Source organism: Melanotaenia boesemani, chromosome 21 (assembly GCF_017639745.1).
Source record: "Melanotaenia boesemani isolate fMelBoe1 chromosome 21, fMelBoe1.pri, whole genome shotgun sequence".
In the NCBI taxonomy this organism is placed as follows: Eukaryota; Metazoa; Chordata; class Actinopteri; order Atheriniformes; family Melanotaeniidae; genus Melanotaenia; species Melanotaenia boesemani.
The window spans coordinates 944,956-967,291 of record NC_055702.1 but is presented as its reverse complement, the minus strand read 5'-3'; the positions used below and the strand labels follow the sequence as shown (position 1 = coordinate 967,291).

Below are 22,336 nucleotides of genomic sequence, written 5' to 3'. Positions count from 1 at the left end.
AGTTAAAATTAAAATTAAACAACCTTAAGAAACAATAAGAACAGCTTAAGAATGAATAAATAAATAAGTAAATGAATTAATAAATTAATAAATAAGTAAATAAATAAATAAATAGTACAGTTGAATAAAATAAAAATAAAATAACATGAAAATAAAATAATCTAAAATAATTCAAGATCAAATAAATTTAGTTAAAAACCAAGCTAAAAAGGTAGGTCTTAAGGCTCTTTTTAAAAACATCAGCGTTCTCTGCAGCCCTGAGGCCCTCCGGCAGACTGTTCCACAAACGAGGGCCATAACAATTGAAAGAGGCCTCGCCGTATGTCTTGGTCCTCACCCTTGGAACAACTCAAAGACCGCTACCAGAGGACCTCAGGGTCCGCGAGGGTTCATAATTTAAAAGCAAGTCGGATAAATAAGAGGGCCCAAGACCATTAAGACATTTATAAACTACTAAAAGAACCTTAAAATCAATCCTGAAGTGCACGGGGAGCCAATGCAGCGATTTTAACAGTGGTGTAATGTGTTCCTGTCCTCTGGTCTGTTGTGTTCGGAACAGGCTGCTGTTCTCCTTAATGCACCTGTTGGTTACTGTGTCTTTAAGAGTGACAGTAGTGATGCACGGCAAGAGTCGTAAAGTGTGTTGTGTGCGGCAGTTGAATAAACGCCACTAACAGAGCAACACGCAGTGGTTATTGTGTCCCTCACAAAAGCAATAATTGGCGAACGAGGATGTCTGAACTCACCCTACCGCCTCTTCCTCCCTTTTTGCCTGTTCCCCGCAACCCAGCTGTTCCCTGGGAGAACTCAAACTCGGCCGTGCCGCGGGCATGACTCGATGACTTCATCACCGCCGTCAGTTCATCACACAGAGACTGCAGAGCCTCAGGACAAGAGGAGTGACAGTTTGGATGTGCAGAGAGTGGCCAGGGGGCCCGGGGAGAGTGGGGCCAGGAGCTGTAGTAACTGTAGCTCCTCGAAACATGCAGCTAGAGATCAATCCTGCCCTGCTCGGGGGAAACGATGTCGCAACTGCAGCAAGCTGAACCATTTTGCACGCTGCTGCCGTTCCTCTCCAACCCCCCACGATTCTGCGGCCATCCCCATAAACACTGTTCAGACCGGCTTTCAAACTCTGCACATGCCGAGTGGGCACAGTTTTAATCCCACTCCTTGTGGATACGGGGGCTAAAGTGTCGATCCTGAACAAAGCCACTTATGACCATTTCTTCAGCCGGGGGCCTCTGGAAGCTGCAGTTAAACCCTTGTTGGGCTATGGCCATTCCCCCATCTCCACTCTGGGTGTGGCCTGTCTCCCCGTCAGATATGACCAACAATGTGCGCCTAACATCGAGTTTTGCATCACCCAGAGGGGGGCAAACATTATGGGGCTAGACCTGTTCCTTGCCCTGGGTTTTGCTGTGAGTGATGCTAGAGGCCAGCATGTCCTACAGGTCGCCACCTCCTGGTCGGACCGCTACCCACATCTGTTCAACGGGCCTGGCTGCATGAAAGGGTTTGTGCACCAACCTACAGTTGACCTGTCGGTCCGCCCTGTCATCCAACCCCTACGGCGCATCCCTCTAGCTCTTCGCGACGCCGTGGGGGCCGAGTTGCAGCGCCTGGTGGACGCAGGCGTCATCGAGCCTATCAACGCCTCACCTTGGGTGTTGAACCTGGTGATAGCTAAAAGGAAAAGGGGCGGACTGCGACTCTGTGTGGACCTCACTGACGTGAACAAAGCCATTAGCCCCGATAAGTACCCCCTGCCTACGGCTGAGGAGCTCACTAGCCATTTCCACGGCTCCACTGTCTTCAGCAAGATGGACTTACGAAACGGCTACCTACAGGTCCCTCTGGCGGAAACCAGCATGGACCTCACAGCGTTTGTCACGCACGTAGGAGTTTTCAGATTCAAACGCATGGCATTTGGACTCTCATCAGCCCCGAGCTGCTTTCAGAAGATAATGTCACTCATACTGGCTGGTATCGAGGGTGTCTCCATCTACCTGGATGACGTGGTCGTGCACGCACCCTCTGTCACCCTGCATGATGCTCGCCTGGTGCAAGTCTTAAGAGTGACAGTAGTGATGCACGGCAAGAGTCGTAAAGTGTGTTGTGTGCGGCAGTTGAATAAACACCACTAACAGAGCAACACGCAGTGGTTATTGTGTCCCTCACAAATGCAATATGGTCCTCGTCAGAACTCGTGCCGCCGAGTTCTGAAGTAGTTGTAAGTTTAAGATGAACTTTTTAGAAAGACCAGAGAGCAGGGCATTACAGTAATCTAATCTACTTGAAATAAAGGTATGCATCAGCACCTCCGTGCTGGCAAGGGAGAGAAATGGGCGACTCTGGCGATGTTTTTAAGAAGATAAAATCCTGTCTTTGTGACATTTCTGATGTGTGGAATAAAATCAAGCTCAGAGTCGAAAAGAACACCCAGATTTCTCACACACTGAAAGGTATTAAAATTATGTAGTTTTGATAAAATGATCTCTCTCTTGCCCCCAGGTCAGATAATTAAAACTTCAGTTTTGTCCTGATTGAGCTGTAAGAAGTTCTCTGCCATCCATGACTTTATGTCTAAAATGCAGTTTAAAAGGGTGTTAACTGGCTCTAGGTCATCAGGAGACACGGCGATGTAAAGCTGTGTATCATCAGCATAGCTGTAAAAATCAATGCCGTGTCTCCTGATGACATCTCCAAGAGGTAACATGTACAAATTAAAAAGTATTGGGCCTAAAATTGATCCTTGAGGAACCCCACACTTGACTTCATGGATCCTTGAGGAGCATGTTTCCATACATACATAAAACTGGCGATCTGTGAGATAGGAGTAAAACCATTTAAAAACAGTACCTGAGAGGCCCACCAGACTTCTGAGTCTTTCTAGTAAAATCTGGTGATCAACCGTATCGAAGGCGGCACTAAGATCCAGTAGAACCAGGACAGAATGTTTCTGTGAGTCTAAATTAAGTCTAAGGTCATTAACAATTTTTAAAAGGGCCGTCTTGGTACTGTAGTTTGTCCTAAAATCAGATTGAGATTTTTCTAAAATCTTGTGTTCATTCAAAAACTCATGCAATTGAATAAAAACAGTTCTTTCTGTCATTTTACTTAAAAACGGTAAGTTGGATACAGGTCGGTAGTTATCAGGAATGTTTGGATCTAAATGACTCTTCTTCAGAAGGGGCCTCACCACCGCTGTTTTATAGGCTGCAGGGAAGACACCCGTCTGAAGAGAGCAATTTACTATGTTTAAAAGCTCAACCATGTTTTTAAAAGTGATGTGGGAATTGGGTCTGAGAGGCAGGTTGTTGGGTTTGTTGGCAGAAAACTCGACCAAGCATTTTCACATCAACCAGGACAAAACTCTCCAGTGTTTCCTCAGGTAAAAGCAAAGCTTCAGTTTTGTTAAAAACAACATGTTGTTGAGATAAAAGACTGGATCTAATAGTATTGATCTTACTTGTGAAGTGGTCTGCAAAGTCCTCGCATGCAGCATCTGATGGAGACATGGAGGACTTATTAAAATCTGTGTTTATTAAAAGATCTATTGTTTTAAAAAGGAATTTTGGGTTGTTTTTATTATTTGTGATGTGATTTGAATAGTAGTTTTCTTGCCTGTTTTACTGAATTATTGTAGATTTTGAGTTGTTCCTTTAAAATTTCATAATGAACTGTTAATGTTGTTTTCCTCCATTTCCTCTCTGCTCTCCTGCAACTTCTTTTTAACTCATTCATTTCCTGGCTTCTCCACGGTGTTTTGGATTTAACTCCTAATGTTTTTGTTTTAAGTGGAGCTGCTGAGTCGATGGCTGATTTTAGTTTATTGTTAAAATGGTCAACAATAAAATCACACAATGCAGGTAAGATCTGAGCAGGAGTTTGGTTTAAAATGTTAATAAAATTTGCAGCCACTTCAGAAGTAATATATCGTTTCCTCACAGTTCTCACCGAGGTCTCCCGCTGGCTAAAACTGGTGATGTTAAAAAACACACAGTAGTGGTCTGACACAGCCAGATCAACAACAGAGGACACACCAGCGGACAGGCCATAGGTAATGACCATTACTAGAGCTTCATCAACCAGAGAATCATTGCATCTTGTTTCCATCTCTCTGAGGTCGTCCAGAGTTTCTTCAACTCTCCTCACCAGTCCATCACTGATCTCACTCACCCTCTCAGGAGCTTCAGGATACAGATTCTTCAGCAGCAGCAGCCAGACCTTCTGTGATTCCTCCAGGTGAGCTGTTCATTTGTGAGCCATTCTTTTTATAAAGAAATTTTTGACACTGCCTTCATTAAATCAAACTTTATTCATAAAGCTCTTTTCATGCCATACGCAACACAAAGTTCTTTATGTGATTAAAAACATTTCTGCAAATCTCATTGTTCAGTAAAACAAGCCTTTACATACATGAAAGTAGAATAAGAATAAAAACACTCAATGAAATCTTTCACACAGTCACACACACATATACACACACATGCGCCCAACCCCCCCCCCCCCCCCAAGCTAAAAATGACTGAATGAATAAATAAATGAATAAATAAGTAAATAAGAAGTACAGTTGAGTAAAATGAAAAAGCATGTGAAGCATCTATGGACAGAGAGAATTGTTCAGAAATAAATACTGTGAGTTCTGTCCAAAACATTTACTAGAATTTGCACTGACTGCTCAGGTTTATCCTTTTTTATCTATATTTTTCCTATAATTTTTAATCTTGTATAGTAGATTTTATTTAGGTTCATATTTTGATTGTTTGTCATTCTTATATTGTGAAATTTTGTAAGATATTGTGAGAAGAAGCCAGTCTTTTGAATGGCTCTTTGAAAGGAACAGCTCCTCAAGATCCGGCTCCCTTCAAAGAGCCATAAATCCCATCTCTAACTCTAATTTTTGTTTAATTACCCTAAATCAGTTATGAAAAGAACAGGTGACCTATACGATTTTATATAAAGATCAAATCAAAGACTGACTTTCAGTTTCTGGAGAGAACATTTATTTGACAGGTGACAAAAACTAGGAATCAACCCAGACAATGATAACAGACGGTAGCTGCACATTTTTCCAACAAATTAACTAAAATGCCAAAGATTTAAAGATGTGGTGCACGTAGTTTTTTTTGTTTGTTTGTTTTTTTAGGTTTTTTTCTTTTAAACAACATAGTATTATTTACTTACTGTAAATACTTTACTTACTGTTGATAAAATTTATGTTTTTTTATTTTATTTTAAAAACAGGATTTTGTGGGTAAAAATTGTTCATAGCGCCCCCTACAGGGTAAAACCAGGTTATGTTTTTCGTGACATCAAGAGGTTGTCTATGTCATGAGTAAATTTTAAAAAACCCACAGCCCCTCCCTCCAGATGCAGGTGGGCGGGGCCTCGCCTTGCAGACATAGGAAGCCACGCCCACCAACACATATGAAAGGATGTGAGCTGATCTGGTGTAGATCAGCTTGTTTCAGACTTCTATTCTTTCACAGAGTTTCTGATTAAATCTTCCTGCGATGGGACGGATTTGTGCTTCTGAGGGTGTAAAAGTAAAACCGGACTTTATTCTTTACCTGCTGATCCTCATCAGGTGACAGACAGCAGCTCAAATCGTAGCAGCAGCAACTTCCAGCAGCTCTTCCTGCAGCTGCTACAACCTGCCGCGAGTCTCCACAGCTTTCCAGAGCTGCTGGAGCTGCTGACAGGCAGCTAACAGCTAACAGCACTAACGGCTCACACTGATTGTTCAGGACCACCTGGTTCATGTGTAGCTGAAGAAAAGTCCTCCCTCTCCCCATCCTCCCCACCTCTCCTAGAGCTGGTCACTATGGTGACCAAACTGGCCCCATGCCCCAGTCCCATCTTTTCACCCTGAACCATCCCACTTCATCCTCCCCCACCAGTTCCCCAGTGAGCTCTGACCAGTTGTCCCAGCACCCACCTCCCCTCCCTCCAGGATGGAACCAAACTCCTCATGTGTCTCCAGCCTGATAACAACCAGCATCTGATGGATCTGCTCTGGTCGAGGCTGCAGCTCTGTGGGTACTCATGGCTCTCCAGGATAAGCCGGCCCGACATGCAGGTAGTTTCCTTTATCCCTGTTTCAATAGGCAACAAAAAGACTGATAAATGTCCAGACAAGCCAGATTCACCCAATTCTATACATTTATCACATCTTGTGTTCATTCTTCATCAGCCTCAGCCTGCCCAGAACAACACCTGGACAGGTAATGTTTTAGCACGCTGAAGCTAGCTCTGCTAAATGTCACATCTTTGGCTGGAAAAAATCAATGATTTTATTACAAAGCACAAAGTTAATGTCTAGTTTTTACCAGAAAGCTGGTCAGACAGAGAAAATGATGCTTGTTCTTATAGAAGCAACCCCTCCAGACTTCAGCTCTGTGGGTGGAGCTAGATCACATCAGAAAGGTGGAGGAGGGGCTGTTTGCTTTAATGACTCCCTCCAATGCAGCAGGTATCTTAGAGAAAACTGTGTCTCTCCAGATGCCCTTTAAATGATGCCAGCTTTAAATTCATCCTGCTGACTTTTTACCTTTTAGTTAGTAAATCCTGAACATTTCATCCTTCTTTCTCATAAATATGTGATTTTATATATGAAGAAATATTTTAACTGTTTAAAGAGAAAACTGCTGCTAAACCTGTTTATGTGTTTAGTTCAGGAGTCTGCAGCCTTTCCTTTAATCAAAAGAGGGGAATTGTGAAAGAAATTTAGCTGCATAAGGTAATCACTCATATATACTAATAATAATCACGTGTATATTCAGTTTTCTTTATTAATTTAATATTGTTAATCCACTTTTACATTTTCATATTGTGTGTTCTCATTCTACAGAATACTGAAGTTACAGTTTTCATTGTGTGTGTGTGTGTGTGTGTGTGTGTGTGTGTGTGTGTGTGTGTGTGTGTGTGTGTGTGTGTGTGTGTGTGTGTGAGGTCAGACTGACCACTTTCTCCCAGAGCTCTGATATGACAGAGTTGAGGCTGGTTTTCCACCTGCTAGATAGCAATAGTTGTTTAGATATCAGCTTGTTGTGGTTTGTGGGTTTTCTATTCTCAGTCTTCTATTCCTCATTTATTGTTTTACTGTTTGACCTTCAGCTGGAGACCAGCTGAATAAAACTGTTTCTCTCTGATGAATCATCAGAGTCTCTCCCGACGACCACTCTCTTTACTTACAAGTAATTCTTTATTCAATACTTCTGTAAATAAACCTTATATACTTTTACTCATTCCAGAATCTTGGTCATTTTTCTACAACAATGGAAATACATGAAAAATTGTTAAAACCCTGCACTTGTTATTATAGCTATATTTAGAAACATTAGTTGGTTCGTTGGCATTGTTAGCCATGTATTAAGACCCATTGTGGAAGATCCAGAGACCAACTTGCTGCTCCAGGGCCGCAAGTTAAACACCCCTGATTTATTGTTTGTAAACCAAAATTTAATGCATTTCCTTCATGTAGCAGTAGTTCTGCTTTTAGAGGAAAAGGATACTTTGCACCTAACAATGTGATTAATCATGATTATTCGGAATATTTCACGCAATTAATCGTGATTAATCACAATATTTCATGCGATTAATTGCTACTAAAAATTTTAATCATTGCCCACCACTAGAAAAAACACATTCCTTGTTGCAATTCAGTTTTGGAAATGTCTGGAGTTCCTGGACAGGTGATCCCGTGATGTTCTGAAGGTTTATTGCACAGGACGGATCTTCATGCTGATGGTCTTCATGGAGTAGTCATAGCCCTTCCAGCTTGACCAGCTCACTCCAACAGCGTAGAGAGTACCGTCCTGTCCCCAGCGATAGATCCCGGTTGGGTTTGCAGAGTGACAATTCGAGTACCAGAAGCCTCCCAGGAAGGACCTAGCACAGTTGTTCTCCCAGATGTCCTGGTCTTTGTCCAAGGTGGTGAACTTCTGCTCATTGTGACCAGTCAGAGAGTCTCCTGCAGGAACACAACAACCAGGAATGAAGAAGAAGAATTTCTTGTAAACATGAACAGCTTCATCTCTCAGCTCTCTTCTCTAGTTTATGATTTTCCTCCTGTCTCTCGCTGCAGGTATCTCCACATTTCTGAGCTGATGCCCACCTGCTCCTCCATCAGTGAATCCAGACACATGCAGTTTGTATCCGTCAGACTCGGAGTCGATGGAGAACGAGGAGTAACGAGCAAACACCTTGTTTCCTTCAAAATCCTCCATGTCCACCAGCAGCTCGTACTTTTTCCTCTGGGTGAGGTGGAAGAGACTCTCCAAACCTGAAAACACACAGCAACATGTGGAAACTCATCTCTCAGAGCTTTCTGGTTCCTTATCGGCCCCTAAAGTCCCAGCAGAGCTTTCAAGATATTCATTAAGAGGTTCATTAGCAGAACTGGTATCAGCCAGAAGATTGAGTGGTTAGATTTTCACTTTGAGAACTTGGTGAGTTTAGTTTAGTTGGTATTTAAACTACTTAGTGAACTGTACTGAAAACAAGTTCTAGCTCACTGAAAACCTGCTCAAGTATCAGTGCATGTATAGCATCAGCATAAAAAACTACATTTACTTTGAAAGTATTTTTACCAAAACTATTGAAATGAATAGCAGTGGTCCCAGGTATGAGCCCTGGGGAACAACTCTGGTCCCACTAAGACGGTCAGAAGTTATAACTTCTTCCTGAATATTTAATTTAAACCCAAAATGGGTAATATGTTAAATCTTTATGATTTCTGCTGTGTGGTTGGGCCTTTGCATGTAGATCTCAGTGGTTTATTATTGTGTCGTTGACTAATTGATGATGTTAGACAGCAATTGTAACAGCATTTGAGTTTCAGACAAAGTTCCACAAGGACAAGTGTATCATATCATATTGCATCGTATCGCATCGTATCGCATCGTATCGTATCGCATCGTATCGCATCCCATCATATCACATCATATCGCATCGTATTGCATCGTAACACATCTTATTGTACCTATCGTTTCATTTCACCATATCAAATCGCATGTTGTTACACCATCTTATCTCATTTTGTATTAATTGTATCATATTGCATCGTATCGTAACATATTGCACCATATCATACCATATTGTGTAGGGCTGTCAAATCATTAACCTTTTTAATTAGATTAATCACAGCTTACAAATGAATTAATCATGATTAATCACAATTCATAACTATACCTGAAAATTGCCTGTTTTTACTACAGACCAATGCACAAATATTTAGTGTTAGCTGACCTTCCTTTGGGTAAACATTAGATGTCCAATGGTCAGTAAATGGAGCATGTAATGTGCTTCTATATGTTGTTCTCCATCATCTCTGCCATGTTCTAGATCATAATGCAGAATTCATATATCATCATCTCACCAACCATCCAGACATTATCACATGGTGATAATATCTGTCATAAAACCACCAGATGTTGAGAAATTAAGTTAAACAGCTGATATCAATAAAGAAACTGATAAAACCTACGGTCTGGCTAAAAACACAAAGGTCTCATTTGTGCCCCCCTTTTCCTGGCCAGTGCTCCGTAGAAACAACAGATGTACTGGGCTTGTTATGCCGTGCATACGATCATTTTTTTTGCGTTAAAAATATTAATGCATATTAGTATATCTCTATATTGTATAATATCGTACTGTATCATAGCAGAATATGTCGTATTGTATCATATTGTACCTTATTGTATCGTATTGTATCATATTGTATCATATTGTATCATATTGTACCTTATTGTATCGTATTGTATCATATTGTATTGTATTGTATCATATTGTACCTTATTGTATCGTATTGTATCATATTGTATTGTATTGTATCATATTGTACCTTATTGTATCACATCGTTTCATATCACATCATATTACATTGTGTTGTATTACATCGTATTGTATCATATCTTATAGTATCATATAGTATTGTGTTAGTTTTTAGACCAGTATGGGCTGAGAGTTCCTCACTAACAAGTCTGCTTCAGAAACAAACGATCCACAGAATCAGTTTTAGATTGATCACTGTCCAGGATCAGTTTCTGAACTCCCAGCAGAGCTTCTCGACTGGATTCATGTCTCACCGAGCCAGTACTCTCCAGCAGCGCTCCCAAAGCCCATCTTGTACTGATCCCAGGGTCTGTAGAAGTTCACCGAGCCGTCCATCCTCCTCTGGAACACCTGGGGGGAGGTGAAGGTGGTTCAACAGCTGAACACAGCAGATATCTGACAGCTCAGCTTTCTGCAACAAGATCTGATGACCAGTTCAAAGACTCACCGTCCACCGTCCTTCTAGAGAGTCCATGTCACAGAACACCTACACAGACACACACACACACACACACACACACACACATGTTAACATGTTGAACCCTGAAGAATGGACTGATGGTGACAGACAGGAAGTATCAGGGTACCTGGACAGCAGACGTGGCTCCGATGGGATAGATGGTGTACACTCCACTGGGTCGGCGGTTGTCATGGTAACGGATGTCGCTGCAGTCCAGAGGGAGGACGACATTCGAGCAGCTGGCCAATAGAGGAACTGCGAGGAGGAGGAGGACTGACAGCAGCTGCAGCAAAACAACTTGATTTAAAACCTGAGAATTTGACGTAAATGACGACATGAACATACGTTGGTAGCCTAGTGGTTACAGAGGTAGACTTGGGTCTGGAGACTCTGGTTTCGAGTCCCCGTGCTGACAACTAAGGTATAAACCATGATGGGTCCCTTAGCAAGACCCTTAGCCCCAATTGCTGCCCGGGCGCTGAATCTGGCACCCCACTGCTCCTAGTGTAACTAGTGATGGGTTAAACAGAGCAGATCAGAGTTCAGTTCAGGGAAAGTTATGTGGATAGGATCCAGTTTCTGGGCACAGCAGCAGCATTCTGAACCCATCTGGTACGGGATTCAGGTTAACGAATCCCACCCCACTCTGGAACATCTGCAGGAGTTCAGACCTGAACCCAGACCAGAGAAACCCTGGAAGAACAAACTTCTAGAGAAGCTGACTGAACCTGTTCAGAAACTCACCTTCATGGTCCAAGTAGTTCTGAAGTGGTCTGATGATAGTCTGATGTCTCTGAGCTGGATTTATATCCCAGAGGGGAATGATTGACTGAACCTGGAGGATTCTATGGCTTCACGACACTTTGGAAATCCTGTTATTGTCCTGCAGAACCAACAGTCAGATCAAAGTCTTGTTGTGGTGAAATGGTGTCACATCCCAGATTACACAACAAATATTGATCCTTCAAAGAACAGAGAGGCTGGACACTCTGAGGGAGTTTCTTCACAGCTGACGTATATGTGGGAAAAACCAGATTCCTGAAAAGGTTCAGACCTGCCCGTATCTGAATCTAGTGATTTCTCTTCTTTAGTGTTGCATTAATGTCAGCAATGAGCTTCAATCTAACTTAACAGCAGACAAGCAGCTGCTACACCTTGTAGCAGATTCCAGCATCTTCAAAATAAAGATTGGAACTTTTGTTTAATCGTTACTGAATTAAACATCTTTGAGGATTTTCTCTCCTTACAGACAAACAGTCTCTCACTCACAAAGTGGGGGTCTGACTCAAATTTATGACTTGGTTTCCAGCTCCACAGGTCAAGAAAGGTCGACTCTCTCCAACATGGACTGGGGTGGACTTCATTAAGTTATTTACGAGATCTGGGAAATTTCTGAACTTTAATCTTCTGCAACATAAATTTGCTTTTTAATTACCAACCAAAGGATCCCAGATGCAACTCCTCATCCCAATGTTCACTTTTGAAACTGTCTCTTTCTTAACTGGTGTTTTTCTTTCACTGATAAACGAAAACCCCCTTTTCCAGGCAGTCTGAACTGGAAACAGGACACCTCTACACACCAAGAAACGTTTATCTGAAGATTCCAGAGGGTAATAAAGTGTCTTAATGTTTCTCTGTGTCCCAGCACAGAGAAGGCAAAGACTTTTGATGAAGAGTAAAAGATCATACTTTACTAGTCTAAAATGTTAATTTAAATAGATACATATATATATATGTATATATATATATATATGTGTGTGTTTTATATTGATACCATGCACATGCATATAATCATTATCATTGTGTACAAGGTTTAATCAACAAGCTTGATTAATTGGTGACCTGAAACTTTATTACTGTGTTTGTGTGACATATAACCTTTTTACTATTTTCTTGTCTTTTCAATGATTCACTGGATTTTAATGATGTCTCATTTAAGGCTTTAATAACTTGGATATACAGATATATTCACAAAATGTTTAATTTGATAACTCTTTACAAAATGATCAGACCAGCCCCTCTGGATCTGCTATCTGACCCAAAACCAGCCCACAAGACTGTTATTGGTCCAGATAATGGTCCCACATCCGTTCATGGGGCGGGTCTCCAAACTAACACTTTTAAACTCAGAACAAAGATTTTTTTTTTCTTCCTCGTGGGCTCTTCCTCTTTTGGTCCTCGCTGCTTCAAGTTGACTTCAAGTTCTCTGCTCTTGGAGGCCCTCTCCAAGTCTTCAACCTTCTTCTCTTCCAGAGTTAGGACACTTGGTCTGAACGCCAGAGAGAAAGAGAGAGATGCCGCCAGAGAATTAAGTTTGCTGTGATGTGAAGAACATCACTTCAGATCCTAAGTTTGTGCCTGCATTCAAGATGTACGATCCATTTTGTTCTTTTTTTTTTTTTTTTTTTTTGGACTGATTAACTCCGTAGTTCATTCAGCTAATACTTTGCTGTTCTTTAGTTATGTTTTTATCTTTTGGACTTTGAATGCTGATCCTAAATTTTGATCTTTACTTTGGATAACTGGTTAACGCAGGCTGACCAAAGCTCCAGAACCAGTGCTACAGAGTTTCTTTTTGGACTGACCTAAAGCTGGACATTTTCATCTTTGCCATATCACCGCAAGTCATCCACTGTCCATCATCGATACCACCAGCCGAGCCGCGGGAGAGGCTGCATCCGCAGAGCTGCCTGATCCAAACCTTCGGACCACCACGTGACACATCTTCTGGCCTTCTGGAAGTTGCTTGGGATCCAAACCACCTGCGCCAACTTCCTCACTTGCCATCAGAGTCACCACAACGGTCGTAAGTCGGCTCGATCCAAACAGAACCGGACGAGTCCTGATCGGATCAATTCTCTGCTTTTCTGCTCAAGAATGGTTGGTTGTCTGACAGTGATCTAGTAGTTCTACATCTTAGTTAAACTTCCAGCTTTAACAGATGAGATTCAGTTTTCCCTTTTTCCTTTTAGGATTTAGAGATCTTTTTCAGTCCTGAACCTTAGCTTAATTAACACCGCAGGTTAATTAACTTTTGTTCATTTCTTGCATACATTTCTTTCATTCTGACACATTGAAATAAGATTCTGGTTTGAACTCCATATTCTGAATTTTACAATGTTTGATTCATTTTCCCATGAAGTCCTTTGTAAATATTTCCTTTTTATTTATGCATTATTAGTTTAGTAATATATATTTCATATTGATCCTAAACTGGTCTGGTTATTGTGAACTCCTCCTTTGAACCATGTTATGGGTCCCTTCGACGTAAGAATTCACGTTAGTAGCGTCCCGAGACTGATTGATTGATAACTGATTGATTTGACTAGCTTGAATTAATTAATTTATTAAATTAATTAATTTAGTACTCTAATGGTGTCCACACAGCCATTAGATTAGAATAAAGCTGTCTGTGTGGTGGTGCCCTGAGGTATAATAAAATAATTTGTCTGATAATTTTATGAAATTATTAGAATTAATAATTTTATTAAACTTCTTTAATGTGTAATGACGCCAAATGCTACAACCTGTACAGAAACACAACAGAGAATTTCCTACAGCTTTGACAGGTAAACTAAGCTGACAGACGAGAGCAGCCCAGAGACCCAGGCCATCAGCATCAATCCTGGAGCACCAACCCAAGTGATCAGTTTTCCAGAGAAATCCTGGATCCTTGTTCCCCATCAGGAGGAGATTCCTGGACGGAGCCCGCGCTGTCATCTCAGTGGACAAACTTTACGTCGATGGACAGCTACATCGTGACCATAACACCACGCCCTGCTCTACTGACCTCAGATATGTATCCACACTTTTACAGGTGATAGAAATGCTGATCAGACTCACTGAGCTTAAGTCACAGAGTTTAATGTTTGTTCACATTAGACAATAATACTGCCAGTTTCTAATGTTCACAAACAGGTTTATTTTTTCAAGTACATCTAATAACATTCAACACATGCACACAACCTTACGCATACGTGTTCATACACACACACACACACACACACACACACATACATACACATTTATATCAACAAGAAGCATCCAACACTCACTTTTTCACCACAAGCATGACCATCCTTAGATTTATCACGTGGAATGTGCACGGAGCTGGGACCAGAGAGAAGAGACTAAAAATCTTTAATAGATTAAATGATCTGCAGGCAGACATTGTGTTCTTACAGGAGATTCATATGACAGAAACATCAGTGAATGCCCTCTCTACAACCCAGTTTCCTCATGTTTACTCAGCCTGTTTTAACTCCAGACAGAGAGGGGTAGCCATTTTGATAAATAGAAAAATAACATTCACAGAAATCAGCGTTATCACAGATCCAGAAGGGAGATTCATCATAGTAAAATTATCTATTCAAAATATGAAGTTATGCTTAGCTAACTTATATGGCCCAAATGTTGATTCATCTTTCACTCTTTCTTCACATCACTTTCTGAACACACAGATAGCACACTGATCGCAGGAGGGGATTTTAACATGGTTCTGGGCTCAGCTGATAGATCTAGTAACACTGTAAACCATCGAAACTGGCAACCACAAACACTGTAAAACAATATATATGGAGGATTCTGGACTTTGCGATATATGGCGGTCTTATCACCCTAATATCAGAGAGTACATCTTCTTTTCCTCAGTTCACCATTCATACTCTAGGCTAGATTATTTTCTGGTTAGCAGCTCTTTGGTGAGATTTCAGAGACCCAGATTCACCCCATCACTATCAGCGACCATGCCCCAGTTTCCTTTACTTTGAGGAACACGAGAATCACACCACCGACTAAAAGCTGGAGATTTAATACAGCGTTGCTTAAAAATCCCGACTTTATCAGCTACTTCACAAAAGAATGGGCTATATACTTAGAAAACAATGACAAACCAGGAGTCCCAGCATGTGTTCTGTGGGAAGCAGGGAAGGCGGTAATGCGAGGCAAAATCATTTCTTTTGCGTCACATAAAAAAAAGAACGAAAACTCAAAAATATTAGAATTAGAAATAAGAATTAAATCATTAGAAGACGCCTACAGTGCTTCACCAGATGAACCAACAATGAACCAAATAAGGAAGGCTAGGCTGGAATTAAATTAAATAATTAACAAGAGAACAGAATTTCTGGTGCAAAGATTCCGCTTGGAGACATTTGAACACAGTAATAAATCCGGAAGATTTTTAGCTAATCAGTTAAAAATAAATAAGGAAAAATCTACCATATCAGCTGTTAAAGATTCAATAGGTAATATTACGCATGACCCAGATGCAATAAACAACATCTTTAGAGATTTCTATAAAACTCTGTATACATCACACTTAGATCCATCAGACAATGATATCCATCATTTTCTTAACAATATAGATCTTCCAGGTTTACAGCAGGAACAAGTCACGGCCTTAGATTCCCCCTCACAGTGGAGGAGCTACATAAAGCCCTTAAACATATGCCCTGTAAAAAAGCCCCAGGTCCGGATGGCTTCCCAGCAGAGTTCTATAAAGAATTCTGGTCAATACTGGCCCCAACATTTTTCAAAATGGTGACACAAATAAAGGAAAATGGTTACTTACCCCCAAACATAAACTCTGCCACCATTACTGTACTATTAAAACCAGGTAAAGACCCCACAATACCATCTAGCTACAGACCCATATCACTGATAAATGCAGACCTTAAAATAATTTGCAAAGCATTAGCTGGAAGGTTAGAGAAAGTAACTCCTCTCATTATACACCCTGATCAAACAGGCTTTATAAAGGGCAGATATTCCTCTGTTAACATGCAGAGACTAATTAATATAATAGATTATTCTACCATCAATAACCTGGAAACAATAATAGTTTCTTTAGATGCAGAGAAAGCTTTTGATCGTGTTAACTGGAAATATTTACTAGCTACTCTAAACAGATTCGGCTTTGGCCCATCTTTCATTAACTGGATTAAAATCTTATACAGTTCTCCTAATGCGAGTGTTAGAACAAACGACCAGACCTCTCCAAGTTTTAATCTACAAAGGGGTACCAGACAAGGTTGTCCACTATCTCCCTCACTTTTTGCTATATTTATTGAACCGCTAGCTGCTGCAATTAGACAAATAAAGCTATTAAAGGCATTCAGTCCAAAAATATATTTCATAAAATAAGTCTTTATGCTGATGACGTTTTACTATTCCTCCAGAACTCACAAACCTCTCTATCTGAAACAATCTCACTCATTAATAAATTCTCATCCCTCTCGGATTACTCCGTTACCTGGTCTAAGAGTACAGTTCTACCCATCAACCGTAGCTTTCAGAATCTACCCAGCATCACCTTAAAATCAGGTAACATTAGATACCTGGGTGTAAATATTTCCTCCAGGCTCTCAGAACTAACAAAACTTAATCACACTCACCTTCTTAAGACTATAGAAGATGATCTTGCTTGCTGGAAATCTCTACCCATTTCACTCATGGGGAGAGTTGCCACTATAAAAATGATGGTTCTACCCAAAATCAACTATTTGTTTTCTATAATTCCTATGAAACCCCCCTCTACCTGGTTTAAATTACTAGAATCACACATCTCCTAATTTCTCTGGAAAAAACTTTACAGAAGCCGAAAGGCGGGAGGATTAGACCTGCCTAACTTTCAACATTACTTCCTAGCTAATAGCTTGCAATATGTGCTAAAATGGCTCAAACCTAGTTCACTAGATGACCTGTGGATAGACATAGAACAAACAGCCTGGTGGGAATTTGGACATTTCTAATATTCCTTTTTTCAGCTTAAGTATAAAAAGCTAAAGTGTTTCAAAAGTGTCAACACCATCACTTCTCTGACATCCTGTTGGGAATTTCTAAAAAAAAAAAACTCCTCAGTAATACCATGTAAACTCGTAGCAATTCAGTTTTGGAAATGTCTGGAGTTCCTGGACAGGTGATCCTGTGATGTTCTGAAGGTTTATTGCACAGGACGGATCTTCATGCTGATGGTCTTCATGGAGTAGTCATTGCCCTTCCAGCTTGACCAGCTCACTCCAACAGCATAGAGAGTACCGTCCTGTCCCCAGCGATAGATCCCGGTCGGGTTTGCAGAGTGACACTTCCCGTACCAGAAGCCTCCCAGGAAGGACCTAGCACAGTTGTTCTCCCAGATGTCCTGGTCTTTGTCCAAGGTGGTGAACTTCTGCTCATTGTGACCAGTCAGAGAGTCTCCTGCAGGAACACAACAACCAGGAATGAAGAAGAAGAATTTCTTGTAAACATGAACAGCTTCATCTCTCAGCTCTCTTCTCTAGTTTATGATTTTCCTCCTGTCTCTCGCTGCAGGTATCTCCACATTTCTGAGCTGATGCCCACCTGCTCCTCCATCAGTGAATCCAGACACATGCAGTTTGTATCCGTCAGACTCGGAGTCGATGGAGAACGAGGAGTAACGAGCAAACACCTTGTTTCCTTCAAAATCCTCCATGTCCACCAGCAGCTCGTACTTTTTCCTCTGGGTGAGGTGGAAGAGACTCTCCAAACCTGAAAACACACAGCAACATGTAGAAACTCATCTCTCAGAGCTTTCTGGTTCCTTATCGGCCCCTAAAGTCCCAGCAGAGCTTCCAAGATATTCATTAAGAGGTTCATTAGCAGAAGTGGTATCAGCCAGAAGATTGAGTGGTTAGATTTTCACTTTGAGAACTTGGTGAGTTTAGTTTAGTTGGTATTTAAACTACTTAGTGAACTGTACTGAAAACAAGTTCTAGCTCACTGAAAACCTGCTCAAGTATCAGTGCATGTATAGCATCAGCATAAAAAACTACATTTACTTTGAAAGTATTTTTACCAAAACTATTGAAATGAATAGCAGTGGTCCCAGGTATGAGCCCTGGGGAACAACTCTGGTCCCACTAAGACGGTCAGAAGTTATAACTTCTTCCTGAATATTTAATTTAAACCCAAAATGGGTAATATGTTAAATCTTTATGATTTCTGCTGTGTGGTTGGGCCTTTGCATGTAGATCTCAGTGGTTTATTATTGTGTCGTTGACTAATTGATGATGTTAGACAGCAATTGTAACAGCATTTGAGTTTCAGACAAAGTTCCACAAGGACAAGTGTATCATATCATATTGCATCGTATCGCATCGTATCGCATCGTATCGTATCGCATCGTATCGCATCCCATCATATCACATCATATCGCATCGTATTGCATCGTAACACATCTTATTGTACCTATCGTTTCATTTCACCATATCAAATCGCATGTTGTTACACCATCTTATCTCATTTTGTATTAATTGTATCATATTGCATCGTATCGTAACATATTGCACCATATCATACCATATTGTGTAGGGCTGTCAAATCATTAACCTTTTTAATTAGATTAATCACAGCTTACAAATGAATTAATCATGATTAATCACAATTCATAACTATACCTGAAAATTGCCTGTTTTTACTACAGACCAATGCACAAATATTTAGTGTTAGCTGACCTTCCTTTGGGTAAACATTAGATGTCCAATGGTCAGTAAATGGAGCATGTAATGTGCTTCTATATGTTGTTCTCCATCATCTCTGCCATGTTCTAGATCATAATGCAGAATTCATATATCATCATCTCACCAACCATCCAGACATTATCACATGGTGATAATATCTGTCATAAAACCACCAGATGTTGAGAAATTAAGTTAAACAGCTGATATCAATAAAGAAACTGATAAAACCTACGGTCTGGCTAAAAACACAAAGGTCTCATTTGTGCCCCCCTTTTCCTGGCCAGTGCTCCGTAGAAACAACAGATGTACTGGGCTTGTTATGCCGTGCATACGATCATTTTTTTTGCGTTAAAAATATTAATGCATATTAGTATATCTCTATATTGTATAATATCGTACTGTATCATAGCAGAATATGTCGTATTGTATCATATTGTACCTTATTGTATCGTATTGTATCATATTGTATCATATTGTATCATATTGTACCTTATTGTATCGTATTGTATCATATTGTATTGTATTGTATCATATTGTACCTTATTGTATCGTATTGTATCATATTGTATTGTATTGTATCATAGTGTACCTTATTGTATCACATCGTTTCATATCACATCATATTACATTGTGTTGTATTACATCGTATTGTATCATATCTTATAGTATCATATAGTATTGTGTTAGTTTTTAGACCAGTATGGGCTGAGAGTTCCTCACTAACAAGTCTGCTTCAGAAACAAACGATCCACAGAATCAGTTTTAGATTGATCACTGTCCAGGATCAGTTTCTGAACTCCCAGCAGAGCTTCTCGACTGGATTCATGTCTCACCGAGCCAGTACTCTCCAGCAGCGCTCCCAAAGCCCATCTTGTACTGATCCCAGGGTCTGTAGAAGTTCACCGAGCCGTCCATCCTCCTCTGGAACACCTGGGGGGAGGTGAAGGTGGTTCAACAGCTGAACACAGCAGATATCTGACAGCTCAGCTTTCTGCAACAAGATCTGATGACCAGTTCAAAGACTCACCGTCCACCGTCCTTCTAGAGAGTCCATGTCACAGAACACCTACACAGACACACACACACACACACACACACACACACACACGTTAACATGTTGAACCCTAAAGAATGGACTGATGGTGACAGACAGGAAGTATCAGGGTACCTGGACAGCAGACGTGGCTCCGATGGGATAGATGGTGTACACTCCGCTGGGTCGGCGGTTGTCATGGTAACGGATGTCGCTGCAGTCCAGAGGGAGGACGAGATCTGAGCAGCTGGCCAATAGAGGAACTGCGAGGAGGAGGAGGACTGACAGCAGCTGCAGCAAAACAGCTTGATTTAAAACCTGAGAATTTGACGTAAATGACGACATGAACACAGAAAAAAAGAAACAGAAAAGAAAAACAGGGAAGATCAAAGTTCAGTTCAGGGAAAGTTATGTGGATAGGATCCAGTTTTCTGGGCACAGCAGCAGCATTCTGAACCCATCTGGTACGGGATTCAGGTTAACGAATCCCACCCCACTCTGGAACATCTGCAGGAGTTCAGACCTGAACCCAGACCAGAGAAACCCTGGAAGAACAAACTTCTAGAGAAGCTGACTGAACCTGTTCAGAAACTCACCTTCATGGTCCAAGTAGTTCTGAAGTGGTCTGATGATAGTCTGATGTCTCTGAGCAGGATTTATATCCCAGAGGGGAATGATTGACTGAACCTGGAGGATTCTATGGCTTCACGACACTTTGGAAATCCTGTTATTGTCCTGCAGAACCAACAGTCAGATCAAAGTCTTGTTGTGGTGAAATGGTGTCACATCCCAGATTACACAACAAATATTGATCCTTCAAAGAACAGAGAGGCTGGACACTCTGAGGGAGTTTCTTCACAGCTGACGTATATGTGGGAAAAACCAGATTCCTGAAAAGGTTCAGACCTGCCCGTATCTGAATCTAGTGATTTCTCTTCTTCAGTGTTACTGGGATTATTTCTTGTGGGTCTGTTATGTTTCCTTATCAAATAATAACTGCTCCATATTTTGTCCATCAACATTTTATGTGTAGAAAAGTGGCAAACTAAACCAAGCTGAATATAAACTAAACTTGGTGACTACTATGTTATGAAGAGGGGTGAATGTTCCTCCTCATGACTGGACATTACGTGTGGTGGCCCCCAAGGGTCAGTGTGGGCCCCTGAATTGTTATTATTATAACATGTGATGAAAATGTGTAAAAGCCTGAATGACAGGCGATGAAAACACCATCAGACCTGGATGACATGTTGTAACATGAGACATGCACAACATATAATAAAATAAGTCATGAAAAACATGCAATAATAATTACTATAGTATTACTACAGTATAGTAATACTACAGTATTACTATAGTATAGTATTACTATTCATGGACAACATATAATAACATTAGATATGTACAGCAAATAATAACATGAGACATGGACGACCTATAATAACATGCATCCGTTCTTCTCAGCCTACTTGCAGGGACCAGCTGGTGAAGCGTTTGACACCCGAAGCTAAACGTTAGGTCTGAAGTCTCACCAACATGCTTAAATCAGACTTTCTAGTTCCTCAGCTCTGAAAATGAGCAGAGTTTTACGTTCCCTGGCTGTTTGGCGACGTCTTTCAGTCTGTTTGGTGTTCAGCTGTAGATGCAGCGTGGGACCCCTTCAGATGCCGAGTTAACTTGATCAGTAACGAAGTGGAACATAACAGAGCGTTTTACTGTAGAAACAATCCGGTCCAACAGGTTTCTGCTGGACCGGATCTTCAGAGAGGCTTATTTGGGGCCTGACGGCACATGTTCATGAGCCCCGAGGAGGAGGAGGAGGAGGAGGAGGAGAGCCCAGCCCTTCATCTCTTCACGTGTTCACATTAAGCAGCAACACAAGCTGCAGGAGTAAATGAGAAGTAGATGGGAGGAGGAGGAGGAGGAGGAGGAGGAGGAGCAGAGCCAAACTTCGTTTCTCCTTCAGGTTGAAGATCAACGACGGAGCGTCACAGCACAGCTACCAATAACTGATCAATACTGGACCAATCTGCTGCTGGACCACAACTTCACTAAAGTTTGTCTCTGGACGATAAGATGGCCTCATCAATAACTGATCAATAACTGATTCCAGTCTGACTCGTCTCTGAGATACTGACCAGAGTGGAGCATCATTGTGTGTGAAAGGACGGAACAAGATCAATATCCAATCACATATTAAATAGAGTGACTCAAACTGAATGATCAAAATAAAATCTATTTATTAGATTTATTAAATCAGCTGATAGACAACAGGAAGAGACGTCAGATACAAAAATAAAGTAAAAACCTTTTAATACTGAAATTTATTTACAATCATATAAAAACCAAAAGAAATAAATAAAATACAATTAGATAGCAAATTAATTCATAACAACCAATAAATAAACATAAACAAAACATTTTTAAATAAATCCATAAATAATAGTAAATAAAAGAAATAAATAGAATAAATTAGATAAAAAAGCCAGGAGTGGTCCGGTCCAGGACGTAACGGAGAGAAAT

General features: G+C 40.8%; 2 protein-coding genes across 2 annotated transcripts; both read right to left on the bottom strand.

Moving 5' to 3' along the window:
• Positions 1-7,269: 7,269 nt before the first annotated feature.
• On the bottom strand, positions 7,270-20,430 carry LOC121632066 (microfibril-associated glycoprotein 4-like). The gene is made up of 7 exons (XM_041973236.1): positions 20,410-20,430; positions 19,949-20,131; positions 19,808-19,846; positions 19,614-19,710; positions 17,642-17,809; positions 17,199-17,497; positions 7,270-7,679 (listed from the first exon to the last, which is right to left on the bottom strand). The coding sequence occupies exons 1-6, from the start codon at positions 20,413-20,415 to the stop codon at positions 17,244-17,246; spliced, it is 747 nt and encodes a 248-aa protein (XP_041829170.1). The 5' UTR covers positions 20,416-20,430; the 3' UTR covers positions 7,270-7,679; positions 17,199-17,243.
• LOC121632068 (microfibril-associated glycoprotein 4-like) lies at positions 7,446-10,652 on the bottom strand. The gene is made up of 5 exons (XM_041973238.1): positions 10,428-10,652; positions 10,289-10,327; positions 10,095-10,191; positions 8,123-8,290; positions 7,446-7,978 (listed from the first exon to the last, which is right to left on the bottom strand). Exons 1-5 carry the CDS (start codon positions 10,641-10,643, stop codon positions 7,725-7,727), a joined length of 774 nt encoding a protein of 257 aa, XP_041829172.1. The 5' UTR covers positions 10,644-10,652; the 3' UTR covers positions 7,446-7,724.
• Positions 20,431-22,336: the final 1,906 nt, after the last annotated feature.

Bases quoted from the DNA above. Each gene is read 5' to 3' on its own strand.
- LOC121632068 (XM_041973238.1), bottom strand. From the start codon at position 10,643: ATGTTCATGTCGTCATTTACGTCAAATTCTCAGGTTTTAAATCAAGTT. The intron at 10,328-10,427 runs GTACCCTGATAC...GTGTCTGTGTAG, and splicing joins GAGCCACGTCTGCTGTCCAG to GTGTTCTGTGACATGGACTC. The intron at 10,192-10,288 runs GTGAGTCTTTGA...ACCTCCCCCCAG, and splicing joins CTCTAGAAGGACGGTGGACG to GTGTTCCAGAGGAGGATGGA.
- LOC121632066 (XM_041973236.1), bottom strand. The intron at 19,847-19,948 runs GTACCCTGATAC...GTGTCTGTGTAG, and splicing joins GAGCCACGTCTGCTGTCCAG to GTGTTCTGTGACATGGACTC. The intron at 17,810-19,613 runs GTGAGACATGAA...GTGTGTTTTCAG, and splicing joins TGCTGGAGAGTACTGGCTCG to GTTTGGAGAGTCTCTTCCAC.